The sequence below is a fragment of the Apium graveolens genome, chromosome 9, assembly GCF_009905375.1.
Source record: "Apium graveolens cultivar Ventura chromosome 9, ASM990537v1, whole genome shotgun sequence".
Taxonomy (NCBI): Eukaryota; Viridiplantae; Streptophyta; class Magnoliopsida; order Apiales; family Apiaceae; genus Apium; species Apium graveolens.
In genome coordinates, this window is record NC_133655.1 from 19,584,591 (window position 1) to 19,607,707 (window position 23,117).

General features: G+C 33.8%; 1 protein-coding gene across 3 annotated transcripts; it reads right to left on the bottom strand.

The window, feature by feature from the left end:
• Positions 1–1,259: 1,259 nt before the first annotated feature.
• On the bottom strand, positions 1,260–6,103 carry LOC141684481 (putative inactive leucine-rich repeat receptor-like protein kinase At3g03770). Of its 3 annotated transcripts, none has more exons than XM_074489473.1 (8): positions 5,610–6,089; positions 3,897–5,261; positions 3,653–3,786; positions 3,068–3,311; positions 2,448–2,656; positions 2,309–2,334; positions 1,986–2,097; positions 1,260–1,807 (listed from the first exon to the last, which is right to left on the bottom strand). In XM_074489473.1, the coding sequence occupies exons 2-8, from the start codon at positions 5,248–5,250 to the stop codon at positions 1,580–1,582; spliced, it is 2,307 nt and encodes a 768-aa protein (XP_074345574.1). In that variant the 5' UTR covers positions 5,251–5,261; positions 5,610–6,089; the 3' UTR covers positions 1,260–1,579. The 3 variants fall into 3 exon arrangements, 2 of the variants coding, with proteins under 2 accessions (XP_074345574.1, XP_074345573.1); XM_074489472.1 differs by having other exon boundaries at positions 5,360–6,088; XR_012560644.1 differs by having other exon boundaries at positions 1,669–1,807; positions 2,277–2,334; positions 5,360–6,103.
• Between the last annotated feature and the right edge of the window lie 17,014 nt (positions 6,104–23,117).

Here is a 23,117-nt window from a genome sequence, read left to right on the forward strand (position 1 = left end):
AAACGGTCTTCATAATGTGTGTCAAGGGCACACAATAAGTACTAAATTTAAGTTTGGTGCATTTTTATTGGTGGAGGAGTTATTATAAATGAGGGGTCCATCAATATTTATGATTAGAGGACCAATCAAAATGTACCAAACTCGTGGGAGTTAATATTTATTGTGTGTCTTTGGGCACACATTACAAAACCCGTTTTTAAAAAAATAATTAGATTAGGAGTGAGACAAACAAAGCAATTTTCATGACTAGGTGTCCAGTTACACAAAAACGTTATAAATTTTTTAATTCATTGTCAAACACCCCCCCTCTTGATGTTTTTTATGATTTGAACGGATAGTCTGTCGTTTTCTTATTTTGTTGTCCCTAATTTCTCTCACATTACCATATATTCTATTTTTCATATTACAATTTATTAACTTTATACTTCGAGAAAGTTATCAAACTAGCATGTATATTTATAATTTATATTTTGATAATTTTTATATATTAGTTACATTAATAATAATATAAAAATGATTTAATATGACAAAAACTATGATTTTTAAACTTTTTATGAGGTATTTAAGAAAATCAATTCCAAAATTGGTCATATATAAAAGTTCAAACTCTCAAGTGTGTTGGGGGAGTTTGGTAAAAACTCTATTTCATAGAATTGAAGATACACAAAAATGATTAGAGAAGTTGTAGAGTGAAAATCACGAATTCAATAAGGGTGGTAGTAATAATGCGTTTGGTGAATTCGAATTGCTTCTTTTTCTATCAATGTATTTATGGATAGGCATTGACAAATTTTTTTTTGGCAAAAGGTCAACATTGACAATCATAGAAAATACAACTGGAGTAATATTGGAATAGATGTTAGGAAAAAATAATACTTCCTTCAGTCCCAAAATATAAGTCCCTTTAACTTTTTACGCGTATTTTAAGGTGTATAAAAGTCATATTTCTGCATATTTTTTTCTAAAACTTTTTTTCTTGAATTAAAATTTAACATGTATACTTTTATTCAGAAAAAGAAAATTTGAAAAATGACATGTGGAGTTATTCTTTTTATTCACATTAAAATATGCCTAAAAAATCAAAGAAAATTGTATTTTGGGATGTACTTAGCCAGGAAGGAGGGAATATAATATGTTTAACACACACATCTTCATAACATAAATGTATACAGAACCACTTGTATTCATAAGTTATAAAATTTGCAGCTTCGTGCCATTGAGATTTACTCTAATAACTTAAGGTTTTACTCAACACTTCGTACACAAAAAACCCACAAAATTCACTTCACAGTAAGGTAAGATGAAAAGTTCATACAGCTGCAGTACATTTTTGTAACTGAAGTTGATCCATTGGTATCTATGTCCTACTTTCAAGTCTGAAATCTAGACTGACAAATGACATTTACATTTTTTACAGAAGAATACTAATTGATGATTAAATTGGTACAAGAATCATGTCATATTGTTGAGTAAATGGATTTCTTTAAAAATGGTTTTGCATGACGATTGGAATAGCTATTGACTGATGTCCATTGTTATGTAAGGTAAGAATACTTGGAAAGGATCCGGGGATTACAGATTACTGCGATGATGTACTTGACTTTTGATCAGCATCTGCTGTAGCCTGGACTTGAGCTGCATACTGCAGATTCCAGAGCACATCCTCGAATGAGGGACGATTTGTGGGATCAGATGATATACATTTGTTTGTGATCGATATTACAGTCGTTAATGACTCTTGTGAGCAAGTAGTTAACACAATTGGATCCACAATCCTCTTTCGACCATCCAGGCTTCCAAAAGATGTCTGTGATACATAAACAAAGCAGAAAATTGCAATATTAATTTAATAACATTAAACATACAGAAGATTGTGATTAGTACTAAGCATTTCAAATATTTAAGTTTAACATCTATGCAAAGAATCGTAGCATGTTTGAGATTTTATTGAATGACCAAGTGCAGTTGAAATTATCATATCGTACCATTTCGTTTAGCAAATATTCTTCTCCTTTTCCACTCACAATTGGCCCAACAAGCACTTCCATCAATATAAACCCAAAATTATAAACATCATCCTCTGACTTTGATTTATGCCTGTCAAACAATTAAACTCAGTTATATCTATACATATATAATATAATGGAGTTGGCATAGCATCAGATATGTTGAACAAAAAAAATTCCATGACAATTATAGAAGCATCCAATATCAGAGTCTCCAAGGAGTAATTTATGAAACTAAATTGAAGGCTTAAAATTCTTTTGAGAGTTTACGTAGGGTGAATGGAAAGACTTCAATACCATACCATGACTTAGAGCCTTCTTTTTTTGCCTGCAAAATAAAATAAAATAGAGTACTAACGTTAGCCCAATATATGACTGATACTTTTTGCCCATGATATGGCTGCATATTCCCAATTATATGATTCAAGATTAGAAGTAAACCTCGAGCTTTTCTATTTCTTCAGTAATTATGGAAATCCCATAGTCGCTCAGCTTGGCTATACGATGATCATCAAGTAATATATTGTTTGTTTTTAAGCGATTATTGAAGGTAGCATACACCCCAGTATGCAAAAAATGCACAGCTTTTGCAATGCCAATCAGAACTGCTAAGCGATCTGACCACTTGAGAACCTTTTCTGGAGAACTTTCTGCAGGGTTAGATAAATTGTGAACTTAGGAAAGTGAAATTTTAATTAAATATAGTTTTAGGTGAAGAAACATTCCAGACTGCTTATTTGTCTATCTAACATGCCCTATTTGTGTGTGTGATATAAAACCCCTTCTTCAGACCTTCATATAATCACTCTTTCATCACTCCCAATACAAAGAATTTTAGCTATATATGTCTAGATAGAAACAGAGATTAATGTGGTATTTAGCTCTTTAAATAACATACATGCATGTAATCAACTAGAATCAATCCTTTAGAGCCCTAACATCTCTTTATAGCATTGTTCACTTTGTTGTCCACTACCAGATGTAGGAATGATGATTTTACATATTTAACAAAATGCATATATATATGCAAATTGGAATGGTATGTAAATTGTACCACTGACCTGAGAGATGAGCACGGAAATTCCCATTCGGCACAAACTCATATACAAGGAAGACTCTGCTAGCAGTAGAATCATCTTGTGGCCCTCCATCAATACAATGGCCTAGAAGCCCAACAAGGTGCGGGTGGCGAAGTTTTGATAGTAAATCCAATCGAAGTTTAAGATTTCGAACTGAATACTTTCTAAATAAAGGCAGAGCTCGAACAGTAATGGAAGTTCCGTTGTCTAATCTTCCTTTGTAAAGCTGTTAAAATGGACAGAGAATGTTAAAAAGGTTGTTTAGCGAAAAAAATCCATGAAATAAAATTATACACTCTAAGACAAATCAATCAGAATTCATATCTTACAGTAAAATTCCAACAGAAGAAGCTATTTAGAATGTTTTAGTTCTTAAGATAATCAATTCCATGTAATACAAGCAAACACAATCAATCAATATTAAAGAGGAGATAGATGTACTTATTACGAACATCAAACATCATGGAGTGCAGATAAAAATTAACAAAAGCTGGACTAGTCAAGTTCCAGGCGTAATTAGAAAGATTGGCTGACTAAATCATAGATCACATCAAAGTGTCAGGGTACCTTTCCTGCAGAACCTTCACCCAAGATTGACGACTTGTCAAAATCATTTGTAGCTTCTTCTAACTCTTCGAATGAAAACACTTGGTATCCTTGGGAACCTTGACTTCCCAGTTTTGCAGATTCAGATATGATCCCTAGAGCAAAATGTAAACCAAATTATCGATCTTACATAATAATATACTCATCATGCAATATAGAAAGTATCATGTATCGAAATGTAGTACCAAGAATATTAGTTACTTACTGGCATTTGCAAGGAGTTCAAGTGATATCCCTGATGGTGCATTCTGTTGTGCAAGCTTAGGCAGTGTATGTTGGACAACTGCTTCTTCTCTTGCAGAATATCTTCGACGCAAAGCAAGAAGGAAAATTGTCAGAAGCACTACAACAAACATAATTCCTCCAATCACACCAATCAAAACTGCAGTTGATCTCTTCCTAGATTTTTTCTTTTCCATGTTAACTTTGCAGAAAGACTCTGGATGTTGATGCTGCGTATTAGTTGACAGGCAGTTCCCACCAAACATACCAATCCGCTTTTGTGATGTAGAGGATAAACAAGAAGGAAGCCTACCCATCAACCTATTACTAGAAATATCAACAAACCCAAGTTCATCTCCACAAATCAGGTTGCTCGGAAGAGAACCATTCAGCATGTTCGATGCCAAATTAAGATAACTAATATTTGGCAAAGAAAACAATGCAGCTGGTGGTTCTCCTGTCAAAAAATTAGACGAAAGGTCAAGGTGCTGAAGCTGATTTAGCTTGCTAAACTGATGAGGAATTGCACCCGAGAGCGAGTTCTTGCTCAGAAGAATAGTAGTCAATCCTATAGGCATAAGTGGCAATTCAGCATCCAACCCATTCTCCCTCATATCCAACAAATGTAGATTAGATAATGTACTCAAATCAGGCAGTTTACCAGTAATCTTATTGTGAGACAACGACATATCAGCAAGCGTTGTAACCTTAGAAATCGAAGAAGGTAACAAGCCCTTCAACCGATTATTCTTAATACTCAAAATGGTAAGGTTAGACAATGAATCCAACCAGTCCGGAACAGTGCCATTGAAGTAATTACTATCAAATGTCAAAGTATGAATGTTCACTAATCTCGACAATTCAGGTGGAATCGAACCAAACATGAAATTCGAATTCATATCAAGAACTTCAAGCAATCTCAACCTATGAATTTTATCAGGCAATTGTCCCCATATACCCAAAGACACCAAATTAAGAACCCTTAAACCACTTAACCTTGTCAATGTAGTAACAAAAGAATCAATCGAAAACCTCTCGGATAAAGTCATATTAGGAACTGCAAATCCATAAAACTCACTCACACTAGCATGTTTGTTTCCCATAATTTTGAGCTCAGAAACAATATTATCATGACATGTAATGCTGACATACAATGTAGAGGGCATATAGCACAAATCACCATTATAATTCTCCCAAGCTTGCAATTGAACAGGGTACTCTAAATGCTTTCTTAACTGAAGAAGAGCTTCAGTTTCAGAGGTTTGTAACTGATGGGTAGTTGAGATACAAAAAACCCACAAAACATACACTATAAGCAACAAATTTGAGCAGCCCATGTCACTAAAACCTGAAAAATAAGCACAAAACCCTAGGTAAGAAGTACTACATCAATGATTATCATATCATGAGATAATGAGCCTTAAAAAAACCCATTAAAGTCTGTACCTAATCAAGACAAACCCATGTAAAATCTTTAAAAAAAGAGCCTTATTTGAGGTATCAAGACAAACCCATGTCCTAAAATCTTGAAAAAAGAACCTTATTTGAGGTACATTTTGGCCTAATCAAATTCAAGAAAATTAATACAGTAATCTACAATGAGTGGGTGTGGGACAGTACTAAAAGAGATGAATTAAGAACCCCACAAGAAAAAAACAAGGGTGGAGTGTACTGTGTACTCAAGAATAGTACTTACAGCAATGTTAACATATTATTGCAACTAAAAAAATGGGGAGGAACACAAGAAAGAAAAGGGCAGAGAGAGTTGCAGAGAACAATTGGGAAGATGAGCAGAGTTGTTGGGTGGTGCGGATATCAATGATCACGTGTGTATATAAAAATGTACTCAATATTTGCTGTTGTAATGAAGGGCAATATGCATGTAGTTAAGAGATGTAAATTGTGTAGTTGAGACTTGAGAGGGGGGGATGGTGTAGTTAAGAGAGAGAGAGAGAGAGGATCGTGTAGCTGAGAGAGAGAGAGGATCGTGTAGCTGAGAGAGAGAGAGGATTGTGTAGCTGAGAGAGAGAGGGAGAGGGAGAGAGATGATTGTGTAGCTGAGAGAGAGAGAGAGAGAGAGAGAGGATAGGAGTGTGAAGTGGATGGATTAGACGTATCACGTATGAGAATAAAGAGGTTAGGTTCTGTTTTTATTGTTACTAAAATAATTGTTTTGGGGTCTATTCTGTTTGTGTTGTAATGTTGTTTATTGAGTGCTATATGAGTGAGTATTAAAGATGAAAAATGGATTAGAAAGATGGGAAAGAAGTGGTGTATGAGCGGTGAGTTAAACGAGTTTCCTGCAGTTGAAGTTAGTTATTGGTAGCTCAAGTGATTTATGTGAAAGCTTCCAAATTATTCTATTACTGCCTTCCTTTTTTTTTTGTAGGCTTAAGAACAAGTTGTACGATGAGGATATGAATTATTCTCCTACTCCGCCTAACCATTTTCTACGATGTTCTGATCGACTTCGATTCGATTCTGGACGGAATATATTAACGCGAGACGCACAACAATATTTCTCGATAAGAATATCGACTTGGATTCTTAAACACAATGTTGTAATACAGGACAACAAAATTAAAAAAATTTCCGAAAGCAAATGGAGCTTAGCATGACATTGTTGGTAATAGAGACTATACAGACAGAGTGATGATATTTTAACTGAAATTGAGTAAGAAAAAAGTTGAAAGTAGAATATTTTGAACCAAAATTTCAATAGATTGATTGGCATGTTTGTTTAGATTTCTGATGAATGTTTTTGGTCCATGATATTGGAAAGAATACAGTAAGATAGTGGTCCCTAATTTAATAATTTTGTGAATTTGATTTATTGTTTGTTTGTATGCAGTAGTGATAGGTTTTCTCTAATTTACATGTAAAGCTTTGGATCAATGGATCCAACACTTCTGTTTGATGGAGATGGGTGCCTTATTTACTTCAATCTAACGGGGGCAGGTAATTACCATGTGTTGGAAGCAGGGTAAATTTTTTTTAGTTATTGTGACTATGAGGAGTGAGTCTACAAAAGATATATACTACAAAGGATGCATTATGTGGATGTTGTCAAAATGATGCATTGTATGTATTAGTATTTTCGGACGGAGAGATGAAATATATATAGATACTCTTTCAATTATATCTGGATTGTTAACATTATTTAAATTATATAAGGTGAAATTTGAAAAATCTTAACAATCTAATTGGAGCGAAAAAGTATTAATTAGTGTCGGTCCGATTTTAGATGCATTACAACATTCATAACTTACTTTATCATTCATTCCACTAAACCTGCAAAACTATACTTTCCTTTTCAGATATTATACTTTAGACAACGAATTTTGTTACCTGCAAATCAATAGAGTAAGGCAAACTAATGCTTTTGAGAAGATGGTGATTGAGTAGAGTTGTGAATTGTGGGATAAAATAGAAACATAATTTAAAGACAAAAGCTAAAGGGATGAATGAATTGGGGTCATGTGATTCGACATTGGGCAGCTGATTCTGCATCATCAAAGTTCAGTCAAACTCTTTTTGTAGGGATTCATAAAATTGAGCATATATAGGGAACACAAAAAGTGATGCATATTAGTAGTAGGCTAGTACGTATTTGTGCTACTGCTGCTTCAAACTTTCATGTAGATAAAAGATTTGTTAGTAGCTTGGAATCATTCTGCCAACTGTTACATGTTACACCTTCAACCTATATATTAAAATCGGATTAAAATTAGTAAAAAGTTAGCATTTCATTTGTGAGAGTTCCGATCAATGAACTACAATTCAGTAAATCTAGTTACATAGACACTGATACAAATCATTGAGTCCTTCAATTGTCTTCTTTTTACAATTCTACCCCTCTAGCGACGTCTCCACCTGCAAACTGTTCATACATGATACAACCATAATAGCTTTATTATCAAGTTACATGACAAAACTATCAAAAAATGCTTCACTTTTCCAACAATTTAAATACTATGCACCTGTAAAATGAATATATGATGCATCGTCCAATTACATTAATGTTATGCATAAATACATCTACATTTATTTAACTTTTTACTAAAACAAAACTCGATTTCACCGAATTGCTCATTGGTTTTTTATAGGGATCTAGGCAGGTACCAATACTTCAATAAATTACTTCATGCTCGAGAATTGTTGCACACTTACATTGATGATGAGACATTCTCCATTCAGTTTTCTAATACTCCCCCAGTCCCTTTCAATAGTTTACATTTTTTAGAGAGTGTCCGACACGTATTTTAAGGTGCATATAAAGTATAGTTCTGTGATTTTTTTTTACAATTTTATTTTTCTGAATAAAAATTAAAACATTCAACTTTTATTCAGAAAAAGAAAATTGTAAAAATAAGTTACATAACTATATTTTTTATAGACCTTAAAAATGCGTGCCGGACATTTTCTCAGAAATGTAAATAATTGGAAGGGATTGAGTGAATAAATTTTTAGCTACCTTGGCTTTTTTATACAACTTGAAGCAGCCAATTTTGTTTAGTTGTTTATTTAAGGTCTGCATGTTTGCCGCTTCAAAAATTGAATAATTATTATGCCCACCTGAAACGACATTTAAGGTGAGAAATTCCACTCATGGCATGATGGTGAGGATATTGGGTTAATTTGTTTTGTGAACACAGCCCGATGATATGGGATTTTGCAGAAAATCAATGACATCACACTGAAAGAAAAACATGACACCAACCTGACTACATTGTTGTCAGGTCATATTCTCATTTATAATTTTGCAACATCCTTAAACATATAGGTGTATGTATCAACTGAAAGTAACAATTTTGTGACTACTCAGTTGAAACAAGTACTTAGTTGATATTATTAACTTCACGTGCATTTAATAGAAGTTTTGTCATTAATTTTCGGTAGTTACTTCTCTTAATACTTTTCGTGGTTACTTTTATCAATGATTTTATAGTGGTTACTTTCAACATTACTTTTTCAGTGATACTTTTATCGATGTGAAAATAATAACAATTGAAATAACTAAAGAGTTGAAGTGCTCAGTTGAAATTATTAACTTCTCGTGCTTTGAATAGAAGTTTCCTTATTACTTTTCGGTGGTTACTTTTATCAGTGATTTTGTAATTGTTACTTTATCATTGCCTTTGAGGGGGTTACTTCTATCATTGTAATACTAATATTGAAGAACTAATTACAGTGACCATCTGAACATTAAAAAGGTCTCTTATAAATATGACATTGAGTTAGTTCATTGAACCACCAGTTCATACATAATATGGACGGTACAAATAACAATTGGTTGCTTCAAGAAAAAGATGATGATTATCAAAGTCTGGAACACAAAGATCCAGTAGAGTACTTTGCCAGCCTGCGTCGAAAATTGGCATATCGATGCCTCGAATCGGATCGTTTAAAAAATGACCCTCTTACTTTAGGTTAAGGGTGCCCTTCCATGATTCAGCTGGCCTCTTTTCAGACCGTGGAGAGTGTAGTTGGTCAGAATTTAAACAGAGAGTGGGTAGGTGTGTGTCATTAATTAGGCATGAAAATAACAGAATATTGTTGCGTAGAAGTCGTCATTACATATATCAATTGGTGCAAGTCTCGGTTCCTGCAAGCGGGAGATAGCTTACAGAATCAGAGCAACAAAACCTACTACAAAATCCTAATTATCTATTAAAGGATTGCATGTCTGATGATGAATCGGCTTAACCCCATTTACTACGAGCAATGTGTTTCTTATCACGTTTTTTAACATGTTTCTGTACTGTTTCGTTGCTTGCATATGTATTGTTGTTTTCTAGTGATTCCTTTTCATTATGTGTTTTTCATTTCAATGAAAAATGTGTTTTCATTAAATTGTTATACCTTCATATATGATAATGTTATTTTATATACAACCTCATTTGCAGGTATTTTTAATCAAAAAGAGTAATCCGAATATAAATTTTTTACTTCTTATATATAACATTACAATACGATTTGGATAATAACACATTACAGTATTGAAAACCATTGGATAACGAAAAGAAAATAAAAATACAACTTGAAAGCAACAGTACTTGAAAATGCAATACAACTTCAAAGCAACTAGGGGCAATCTCACCTTCGAATTTATCAAATTCGAGCGTCGTTGATAGTGGTTTCCAACTCCCGCATCTTTTTCACCATCTGAGCACGAATCGCAACCAACTTCTCCTGGTAATATGCCCACAATTCCATCTTCATGTCATACTCTTTTCTCTCCATGTAAAGCTAATGAACAACTTCTAATGCACGTCCTGCCAGCGGCTCGTCAAACCAAACACAATAAGCACACTTTCGGGTTACACATCTCTCCCAACACCTACTGGTGTATTTGCCGATCCACATATTAGATATCTCATGTTCCACACCACAAAAGCACATTTTTTGCATCTCGATCACAACAAGGGTTAATATAAATGTAAATGAGATTATAAACTTATGTTATAAATGACAATTGGAAGCTATTATTTATAAGCAAATATTGGAAGATAATTATAGTATATTTTACAATATAATAAATGTACATGATAAGTCACACGCAACCTTATCTCTTTCAATTTACATCTTATCCCATTAGATTTTTTGGTCATCCAATTTTTATATTATCACATCATCAATTGCTTGTAGGAGTGCAAACAATTTACCACAGCAGGAATCACATGCAAACGTATCCCTTTACATCTAAATTTTATCTCATACTTTATCACAGTTTTATTTTGTCACATCACTATGTGATTAAATATTTCAACATTACAGAATCAATTTGTTAAAGTTATCATGAATAGTTGCAAGTTTGAATTACAGCAGAAGTCACATATTTTCTTCTTTAATTAATTTGAAATGACTACTCACGGTTTGTATCAAAATTTAAAAATATGAACTAAATTTGTATAGTCACTTCAGCACGTGAATAAAGATTCAACATCGCTTGTTGCTATTGATAATATTTCCAATCTGTTTATTCTTTACAAAATCACCTATAAATAGAGAAGTACAACATCATTAAGTAATGCTCGTCCAAAATAATTATTTCTTCACTACCATATTTGGATAACTGTTTTTTGTGAAAAAATAGTCGTTATAGCGTATTACGGGAAGGGTAATGACCCAGGAAGACGTTTTATCAAATGTCCCAATGATTTTTGCATTTACGAACGTTGAATAGAAGAGCCGCTTGAACCCCGTGCAACAGTTCTTATTGAAACCCTTAGAGAAAAATTACCATGTAAAATGTAGACCCTTGTGCAAAAATTCGTGAGTTACAACACGAAAATTTGAATGCAACGAGGGAATTACAGAAAATGAAGGCGTTCATCGACTCGCACACCTGGAACAATAATTTAATCTTCATTGATATTCCAGGTGTGGAGTCGATGAACGCCTTCATTTTTTGCAATTCCCTCGTTGTCTTTAAATTTTCGCGCTGCAACTCACGAATTTTTGCACGGTGGTCTACATTTTACATGGTAATTTCTTTCCTAAGGGTTTCAATGAGAACCGTTGCACGGGGTTCAAGCGGCTTTTCTATCCAACATTCATAGATGCAAAAATCGTCGGGGCATTTGATAAAACGTCTTTCTTTGTCATTACCCTTCCAATAATACGCTACAACGACTATTTTTTCACAAAAATAATTATCCAAATGTGGGAGTGAAGATATAATTACTTTTGACGAGCGTTATTTAATGAGGTTGTAGTTCTCTATTTATAGGTGATTTTGTAAAGAATAAATAGATTATAAATATTATTAACAGCAACAAGCGATGTTGAATCTTTATTCACGTGTTGAAGTGACTATACAATTACAGTTCATATTTTAAAACTTTAATACAAACCGTGAGTAGTCATTTCAAATTAATTAAAGAAGAAAATATGTGAATTCTGCTGTAATTCATACTTGCAACTATTCATGATAACTTAAAGCAAATTGATTATGCAATATTGAAATATTTAATCACATAGTGACGTGACAACTAAACTGTGATAAAATATAAGATAAAATTTAGATGTAAGGGGATATGTTTGCATGTGACTCCTGCTGTGATAAATTACTTGCACACCTACAAGCAATTAATGATGTGATGATATCACTACGCCATAAGTGCTCAAATGCAATGCCTTTTAAGAAGCGTTGCACCAAAAGCGTTTCATTATCTATAATTTTTTTGGTTTTTTGCAACAGAGTAGAATAAGCGTTGCATTATAGTTAAGTTAATGTTGCTAGTTATTGACAGTGTTGTGCAACAAGCAACACTAGAGTTACTGGTGTTGCATTACACATTTAAAAAAATAAAAAAATGTTGACATGGACAGAAAATGCTGACGTGGCACTGTTGGGCCCACATCCAGTGCTGACGTGGCACAGTGGGACCCACAGTGCTGACGTGGCGGTGCCCTATTGTGGGATCAGAGAATCGAATTCAAGACCTTCGACGTACTTAAAGAAAAAATAAATTAAAATATAAAATATTTTAATTAATAAAATTATATTTAAATATTCAATTAAATAAAAAATACAAAATATTTTTTATTTTTTAATAAAATATAAAATTCAAAAAAAAGGGGTGTTGGGCCAACATGTGGGTACCCATTTTATCCGGAAGCACTCTCTGACGGGTCAGAAACACTCTCTGATCGATCAGAGAGTGCTTTCGTATAATGTGAGTTCCACGTGACCTCACTTAATATTAATAATAATATTAAGAAAAAAATTGTCAAGATGGTTTGCTAGCCAAGATAATTACATTTGGAGAATTACTAAAGCTGATCAAAGAAGTGTTTCCTGATGCCAATCTCCCTTTGTCTTTTAATGCTGCAAAGAGGTGTCATTAGGGATTTAGGCCTTGACTACGAGAAAATACACGCGTGCCTCAACAACTGCATGTTGTATTGGGGTAAAAATAAAGGAAAAAAATGAATGTGAAACTTGTGGTGTGTCGAGGTGGGTTGTACATGAAAAAGATGGCATCGTTGAAAATAATGATCCACCGAAATTGATTCATAATGTAGCAGCAAACGTGATGGGGTACTTCCCACTATGACCAAGGTTACAGAGGATGTTCCCGTGCAAAGACTTTTCCAAACTTATGAGATGGCACGCATTAGGATGAACAAAAGATGGAAAATTAAGACATCCGGCTGATGCTTTGGCTTGGAAGGCGATGGATGCTCGTTATCCTGATTTTGTAGTGGAAAATCGAAATGTTAGATTGGGTGTAGCAGCTAATGGTTTTAACCCATATCGTTCAATGAATTTAAGTCATAATACATGGCCAATCGTGTTGGTAAATTATAACCTTCCCCCTAACTATGTATGAAACAAGAAAATCTGATTCTGTCCACGTTAATATCCGGTCCAGATTCTCCCAAGAACAATATTGATATTTATATGCAGCCCTTAATTTTGGAGTTGAAAGCATTGTGGAAAGATGATGTCGAAACTTATAATTCCCTGACCAGCGAGAATTTTAATTTACGAGCAAGCGCGTTGTGGACAATAAGCGATTTTCCGGGGTACGCTATGTTATCAGGCTGGAGTACGAAGGGGAAACTAGCATGTCCAGAGTGCCATTACGAGACTTCTTCTGTTTATTTGAAACATAGCAAAAAAACTGTCTACATGAATCATAGAAAGTTTCTTGATCCGACACACGAGTGGAGGTTAAATAAGAAGAGATTTAATGATGAAATGGAAATGGGGAATAATCCAGTGCCATTAACAGAAACAAAAATTGAAGAGTTATTATGGGGGTATGAAAATCAGTTTGGAGTTAAGACCCGGAGGAAGCGTAAAAGGGTTGTCCCTTTAAAAAAATAATATTTTTTGATATGCCCCACTGGTGTCATAATCCGCTTTGACATAACTTAGACGCCATGCATATAGAGAAGAACATATGCGATAAAATATTAGGTACTTTGCTTAATATAAGTGGCAAGTCGAAGGATCACCTAAATGCTCGTTATGATTTACAGGATCAGGGCATAAGAAAGCCTCTTCATCCTATTAAAAGTGACGATGGAAAGCATTTTGAAATTATGGCAGCGATATTTGACATGACAAATAAGGAAAAAGAAAATTTTTGCAGCCTATTGAAAAATGCCAAACTTCCTTATGGTTGTGCCTCAAACGTAAGTCGGTATGTGCACATAAAAGAGAGAAAGGTGGTGGGGTATAAGAGCCATGATGCTCATTTTATACTCCACTATTTATTGCAATTTGTCATAAAAAATACATTAAAACCCGATGTCGCATTACCGATGAGCAGGTTGGGTTTATTTCTTCACTGTCGGTGGAGCAAGGTGGTAGACTTAGATGATATCAAGAAGTTACAAAGAGAAATTGTGGTAATACTTTATAAATTTGAAATGATTTTACATAGCCATTTTTCGATATTATGGTCCACTTGCCTGTACATCTATGCAGAGAAGTAGAATACGGTGGACCTTAGCACCTACGTTGCATGTTTGTAATTGAGCAATATCCAGGAAAGTTGAAAGGCTATGTTAGAAATAGAAGTAGGCCAGAAGGTTCTATTGCAGAAGGGTACCTGGCTGAAGAGTGTGTCACATTTTGTTCAAGGTTTCTGGACGTCGATGGAGTAGTAGAAAATAATTCAACTGATTTTGGAAAATATGGAACAAATGTGGAATATCACATCGGAACAAAAAAGAATAAGGATGGCCGGATATTCAAAATGAAAGATGCAGATTGGAAGTCAGCGCATCGTTATATTCTTTTTAATTCCGATAATAAGGAAATAGAAAGTTTAATCGAGTAAGTTCTTATGTCCCTTTTAGTTTACTCACCAGTTAAGTATTGATATCTATATATATTATTTGACCTTATTAAATATTCAGGGAGCATCGAGCTTTCATGGATGGTCTTGCAAGTCAGCAAAAATACAAAAGGGAACGAGCACACATGGAAGACTTTTGGAAATGGTTAAAAGATGAGGTTCTAAAAAAAGAAAATATTTCAAGGGATTTAGAGATGTTTGCTTTGCGGCCTAATCGACTAGCTAGGAAGTTTACGGGCTATGTAATAAATGGATACAATTTCCATACCAAATTTAGAGATTCACGATGTACCACACAAAATAGTGGGGTATTTTTAACAGCAGAGACCACTACCTTTGCAAGATCGAAAGACCAGAATCCAGTAGTTGGGGGTGTCAATTACTACGGATCAATCGAAGAAATATTCGAACTTGACTATTGGGGAGCTTTTACAGTTGTCCTGTTTAAATGCTGCTGGTACCAAGAAGAAAAAAATCCTTTTGGTCTTACTCAAGTAAACTTTAATAAGTTACGCCAAAAATTTGATCCTTTTGTCCTATCTTCACAAGTTCAACAAGTGTTTTATGTGGATGATCCAGTTGAGAAAAATTGTCAATATGTTATCAAAAAATTACCGAGGGGCTGGTGCGGCACTGAAAATCAAAATGCAATGGAAGAAGACTTGAGCAGTTATCATTCATATAATATTGGAATAAATTGTAAAACTAAAGGGGTTTGGATTAGGGACGATGTTCCTTTAACACAAATTGGTGTTCCATCTCCTTAAATTATGTATTTGTATAACATAATAGTGGTTAACTATGTATTTTTATGTTGTTCTCTATTTTTCTGTAAGGTCTTTAATTATGTGTTTGAAGTGTAGTTTATATATGCCGAACTATATAAGTTTCTTTTCTTTATTTAATTACCTTCATGTCCATTTGTTTTAGTCTACTTTTATTGCTTCTTTTTTTGTCTTTTTTGTACATTTGTTCTCTATTCTTTATTTAATTACCTTCATGTCCATTTGTATGCTGGTCATAGAGTTCTAATGTTTTTTTTCTACAGAATGGATAAAATGATAAATGTGAGGGTGCACTATGAAGGATAGTTTCAGAAGGCAAGTTATGTTGGTGGAAAGTCGATGTTGGTAACACGCGTGGACGTGGAAAGATTTTCCTACACTGTCCTTATTGAGTTTGTGAAAGATTACCTCAATTTCTCAGAAATTGGAGGAATCTATATAAGTAAAGGAAAGAGGGGTGGCTGGAATCTTTTGTTGGATGACAAGGATGTAAATCAACATGTACTTGGCTGCGAGAATGATGAAGAAATTCATTTTTACATTGACAACACTGTTGACCTGGACATTGAGCCCACTTGCCAGATGCAGGACATGTTAAAATACGAGCAAGGAAAAACATAATTGAAGTTAATTAATTGCATTTCTTTGTAATCTTTGTGAAATAGTCCCATTTTGTGTATACTGATGCTAAGCGTCCTTAATTTGTATTTATGTGTAGCTAATCCAAGTTCTGCTAAGAAATAACCAGCTTCTGCTAAGAAACAACCAGATCTGCTAAGAAACAACCGAAGCGTAAGTACACTACAACTCATTTGCTTTAACAACAAAGAAGGAGTAAGAGGATGAAAATTTCCCCCGTGCCTGAGATGAGTTCAAGTAAATAAGAAGCAAGTCTGAAAGAAAAAGGATCGGCAAGGAGGAAATTACAGTTAGCAACTGAACCAGATGATAATGAAGACACCGCAGAGAATGACCTTGATGTTGAGGTACTTTTGATTTTTTGTTCTCTTCAGGTGATTTAATTTCTATGGTTTAATTACTTTACACCTTATAACTATGGTTGCAGTTGCCTCCACCGCCACCACTACCAGTGACATATTATGAACTGGGGAGAATACAACGTATGAAAGAAAATGATGCAGTTTATAAATCACTTGGGTTGCCCACTTTAGTAGCTGATAAGGGAAAGCAAGCTGAAGAGATTAAAAAAACAAAAAATAAAGATCGATATCCAGAGGAAGGCGATGAATATTTTCCAGAAAATGAGAGTGAAGATGCCAGCGATGATTCATTAAAGGTACTAGATCATTACTAAATCTTTCGGAAAGATTTTTTAGTGCTTTTATATTAGTACACAATTTAGGGTTAAAGGATTTTGTAATGCTTAGTTGATAAAAGGTATCTTCCTCTGTCGCAGCTCCTTCATAGCAATCTAGAACAAAACACAGTATGTAATGACACTTAAGTTTCAATCAATTCTTGCCAATAGCCATAATTAAATCATAAAAAAAACATATTATTACGACCCCTGATAGTTATAAACTATATATCATTTCACATTATTAAATATTGATGAACAGGAGTATTTGTGGTATTGAATTTATAAAATATTTCATAATCATTAATTAGGATAATTAAATGCTAAGGATTAATTTCCTTTATACAGTTTCTACATGGTCTCTGCGTTTTAGCATCTCTATAAATAAGTTCAATTTTCATTATTAATCAAAATTAACATGATATATGGAAATTGTTTACTCTCTCAGTAAGAGCAGTCTCTTTTAAGAGATTTTATCACCTAAGCATTACAAAATCCTTTAACCCAATTAATATAATATGAACCAAGTGCAAGTAATTTCTCCATTCTGATACTAACTATCATTTTTTTATTTTAGAGAAAAGAAATTATCAAGTCAAAGAAAGCTAGAACTAACAGGAAAGCTGGACCGACAACTCGGCCGCGAGCTAATGCAGTAGTTCAAAGTGATGTCATTGTCACTGCAACAAAGAAGCAGCCCAACAAAGCTGGGAATAACAGGGAAGCGACTAGCTCATTTAATCCACCAGTTCTAAAGCCAACATGTAGCAAAATGTTTAAACAATCTGGCAATCATGAAGAAGCTGGTTCAGTTGCTGCTTATTTAGCAATGCGTGAGCGTCAAAAGCAGAATCTTGCAGCTCCAACAATGAAAAATGTTCCTAAACTAGGCCAAGAAGGGATGGAAACCGAAGAAGTTGAAACATGTACATGTTTTTGGATTATTTACATATTTTGCACTGTTAGTTTTTGTAAGGTTATACATGGACTTGTATTCATTTTCTATAAACCTGGTATTTATGCAAAGTACAAGCTCTAAGAAATCCTAGAGGGCGGTCAAAAATGAGTGGAGTTCATGCCAGAGGTCCTAATGAAAAAGTAGTCATTAATGTGAATGAAGAGGGTCAGCCAATTTCTAATGAGCAGAAAACTGTGACGGAGTTGAGTAATTTTCTTGGAACACTATCCAAGGATAATGTATCTCTCACAGAACCGTTGCACGGGGTTCAAGCGGTTTTTCTATCCAACGTTCATAAATGCAAAAATCATCGGGGCATTTGATAAAACGTCTTTCTTTGTCATTACCCTTTCAATAATACGCTACAACGACTATTTTTTCACAAAAATAGTTATCCAAATGTGGGAGTGAAGACATAATTACTTTTGACGAGCGTTATTTAATGAGGTTGTAGTTCTCTATTTATAGGTGATTTTGTAAAGAATAAATAGATTAGAAATATTATTAACAACAACAAGCGATGTTGAATCTTTATTCACGTGTTGAAGTGACTATACAATTACAGTTCATATTTTAAAACTTTAATACAAACCGTGAGTAGTCATTTCAAATTAATTGAAGAAGAAAATATATGAATTCTGCTGTAATTCAGACTTGCAACTATTCATGATAACTTAAAGCAAATTGATTATGCAATATTGAAATATTTAATCACATAGTGACGTGACAACAAAATTGTGATAAAATATAAGATAAATGTTAGATATATTTGTGATATCATGTGTAATATGATTTATGTTTAGTTTTCAGATCTTACTTAACAGGACAAATCAATACTTAACTGAAATCAATACTTATACTGAAGTCAGAACTTAAGATATCAGAACTTAAGTTATCAGAACTTAAGATATCAGGAGATATTTATCAGGAGATAATATCAGTACTTAAGGAGACTTTCAGATAAGGCAGGCGACTGATTGAAAGAAAAAAAGATCAAGACAAACGTAAGAAGAAATATGCATGAAGAAGAATTCTATGAAGAATAGAATACTTGGAAGAAAAGATAAGCAGAATTATATTCGATATCAATTAGAACATTATCTTGTAACTGTGTAGTATATAAACACAGACATAGGGTTTACACTATATGTGTTATCATTATCGAAGTTATTATTCATTATAACCCTAGCAGCTCTCGTGATAATTTGTTCATCACTGAGAGAGGACAGTTCCATATTGTAACAGAGTTTATTGTGTTGAATAAAATCTGTGTTCTGTTACTTGTGTTTTTTAATTCGATTTGATTGTAGTAAACACTGTATTCAACCCCCTTCTATAGTGTGTGTGACCTAACAAGTGCTATCAGAGCAAATCTGTTAATACACAAATAGTTTAAGATCCAAAAACAATCATGTCTGAAGAAGAACAAACTCCAACCAAGCCCACCAAAACTGAAGAACCTCCAAAGACTCAAATCCATAATCGATATGAGACTATTAGAGTTCCCATACTGAAACCATCTGAATATCCCATATGAAAGATGAGGATGTCTATGTTTCTGGAAGCTATAAATCCAGAATACCTTGACAGAATCAATGAAGGACCACACAAGCCAACCAAGCTCTTTGTTGTAGTTGCAGATCAGCCAGCACAGACAGTACCAAAAGAGAAAAGTGAATATATAGCTGAAGATATCTCATCTATTGCTAAGGATACAAAGTTACGACATTTGCTGCATAGTGCCATTGATAATGTCATGTCAAACAGGGTAATCAACTGCAAGACTGCAAATAAGATATGGGATGCCTTGGAAATAAGATGTCAGGGAACTGATTCAATTAAGAAGAACATGAGGACTATACTCACTCAAGAGTATAAGCACTTTGACTCAAAACCTGATGAGTCATTAACTGGATTATTGAAGGGTTTTTAGCACATAAACGCAGCGAAAATGTAAATTTATTCTTAAAAACCGAAACCCTCCGCAGGATCCATGCGAAAAAATAATATTTAATTCGCAGTTCAATATGTTTACCTTAAGAAGCTTTACGTTAATAAAAAGATTGAGGTCTTTAATAGCGATCCAAGAACGATGAACGAAGATCCTTAGCAGCTGCTCCTCAAGTGTGAAGCACTCCACCGGTATCCACCAAGAAAACGATGTAATGAAGGAGGAGGAGATGGAGAGAATTAGGGTTTTGTTAATCTTTTTGGTTGAGGCGAAAATAGGGTCTATAATAGTATATTTATAGGCAAAATTATCAGCTAAAAATTTTCCCATAAAATATTATTATTATTAACCCTTTATTATTCTCACTAATAATTAAAACACCTTTTAATTATTAATCCTTTTTCTAAACTCTTTAGAAATAATTCTCTCACTTGATTTAATTTTCAAAAATTAAATTCTTAATTAATAATATTAAGAACCTTTTCTTAATTAATTTATAATCAATTAAATCTAATTTAATCAATTATTAAATTTGCCAATTAATTATTTATTTCATAAATAAATAATTATCAGCCATTATTAATTAATTCCTCCACCATTAAATCATTCTCTTTTATGGTGTGACCCTGTAGGTTCAATATTAAGCCGGTAGTAGAAATAAATAATAATAAAACTATTTTATCATTATTTATATAAATTCTCTAATTCATTAAATATGATTAATTAATTAATCATATTTATTCTACATCGTGAGGGATACTTCTCAGCATATCGCGACTATCCGGATAATACAAATTCACTGTTTAGAATACCAAGAACCTATTCAGTGAGTAGTTACCGTACAATTAATTCCTTCTACCTTGCAATGTCACGATTAAATACAAGGCATGGAACTTGTGTCAAGCCTATCTTATTTAATCACTTGCTTTCCCATTCACTATGCTTAGTTCTATTTAATGTAAATTAGAAACTCATTTCTAATTTCATTCAGTCTGGCCAGAGATTCCTGAACTAACATAAGTGGATCAGTATTGAACATTCTCTTCCTACACTGGAAGGGGTAGATCCTTTATTGATCATAAACTATCTTCGTGTACAAATTCCTATACCCAGTAGAGCCCTTATAATTGTCCCTTGAGACTAAGAACTAAACCAAAGCATAGTTCAGTGTACATAAGATGACTATGATGACCTCAAGTCTAAGGATACTTGTACAACTATCACTATGTGAACAACTGCTGACACGTGAGTGAACTCCATCAGTTGTTCAGCTGTGTGAGTCATGTTCACTGAACTTATTCTATAATAAACACCTACATACTAGCTATAGTGTCATCACACAAATGTCTATGAGAATAGACATCCTTCATAATGAAGCAAGCATAGTATGTACCGATCTTTGCAGATTATTAATTACCAGTTAGTAATCCTACGACCATGAACTATTTAAGTTTAGAGTTATCCTCTTTTAGGTCTCATTATTATGATCTCATCACAATCCATAAAAAGCTTTACTCTAAACTGTGGTATATCTTATTTAAACATTTAAATAGATAGAGCCCGCAATAAAAACAAAGCAAGTCTTTTATTAATATCAATGAAATCAAAATAGATTACATAAAAGTTATTCCTAAATCCTCATAAATGATTGGACTTAGGACATATCTCTTTCAATTATATGACAGATTTGTCAAACTCTTGAATGATTTGTCACTAGTGGACAAGGAATATGATCTTGAAGATTCAAATCTTAAATTCCTGTTAGCTCTTCCTGAAAGTTGGGATTTGAAGGCCACCGCTATAAGAGACAACTATGTTCTTGATGAAACAACTCTTGATGAAATTTATGGGATGCTCAAGACTCATGAACTTGAGATGGAACAAAGAAGCAAGAGAAATGGAAGAAAGTCAAGGACAGTTGCTCTTAAGGCTGAGGAGGATGTCCCCAAAGCAGCTGCCTCAAGAAAAGGCAAGGGAAAAGCTCTCATCACAAAGTCTGATACTGAGTCATCAAGTTCTGATAGTGATGATTACTCAGAAACTGAAAGCTTACCTGAGATGGATCCTGATGAAGAGATGATGAAGCTGTGTGCTCTTATGGTGAAAGGAATCACAAGGATTGCATACAGGAAATTCAGAAAGGGAAAGAAATTTTCCAGGATTGGTGCAAGTTCTGATAAGAAGAGTTTCAGAAAATCTGAAGGCAAAGGAGGAAAGTCTGACAGAGGAGATTACTCAAATGTCAAATGCTACAACTGTGGTGAGAAAGGCCACATATCTCCTGATTGTAAGAAAGTGAAGAGTGACAAAGGCAAGGCTCTTGTCACAAAGAAGGAAAGCTGGACAGACACTTCAGATTCTGAAAGTGAGGTGAATTATGCCTTGATGGTAAATGCTGATAGCAGTTCTGATACTGCTGACCTAAAGGTACCTCAAACTACTTATGCCTTTCACACTGATGATATTACTGAGTTGAGAAGATATCTTAAAACTATGTTCATTAGTTATAGAGATCAAACTTTAACATGTGAAAGATTAACTTCTGAAAATCTTGATTATAAAAAGAGGAATGATTATTTAGAAAAAGAGTTAGTCATGTTCCATCAAACTCAGAAAGATAGAGATGATGCCTTTTATGTTAGGGATGAAGTGCTTAAAATGAATGAATCTCTAAAAACTGAGTTAGAAAAGGAAAGAGAGATTATCAGGACTTGGACTAACTCTGGCAGAACAACTCAGAATTTGTTGAGTAGTGGAAATTGGAAAGAGGGCTTAGGTTATAGAGATGATAAGAATTATAAGGGAACTCTAAAAATTGAGCCTATAGTTGTTAAACAAAAGCCCAAGGTAAATCCTGTTAAGTTTGTAGCTGTAAAGTCTGATATTGATAAATCAGAAGTTAAAGAGAAATTAACTTCTGACAAACCAAAACAGGATAAGCCAACTGAAGTTAACATAGGCTTAATGACAAAGAAACAACTTAAACATAAGCTGAAAGATGTTAAGAATGTAAACAAGGTAAAGCCACCTAGGAAAAATAGGAATGGAAAGGAAGGTGTGAATAAAAGCAATGGTTATAAGCCTATTCCTAATGCTCCTAGAAACAAATGTTATAACTGTGGAAATTCGAACCATCTGGCTTCTTTTTGCAGGAAGAATAAGAACATAAACTCCTTACCTTCAAAGTCAGGAGTTAAGAGTCAGTCTGTTAGATATAGGCCACAAAATCCTTGTTTTCATTGTGGTTGTTTATGGCATTCCATTTATACTTGTAAGGAATATCATAGTTTGTACTATGATTATTATCAAATAAAACCTTCTTTAAAGAAAGTTAGCATTGTTCCTTCTAGTGTAAGTTCTGATGCAAAGTCTGAT

Bases quoted from the DNA above. Each gene is read 5' to 3' on its own strand.
- LOC141684481 (XM_074489473.1), bottom strand. From the start codon at position 5,250: ATGGGCTGCTCAAATTTGTTGCTTATAGTGTATGTTTTGTGGGTTTTT. The intron at 3,312-3,652 runs GTACCCTGACAC...CCATTTTAACAG, and splicing joins GTGAAGGTTCTGCAGGAAAG to CTTTACAAAGGAAGATTAGA. The intron at 1,808-1,985 runs GTACGATATGAT...TATGTATCACAG, and splicing joins AATATTTGCTAAACGAAATG to ACATCTTTTGGAAGCCTGGA.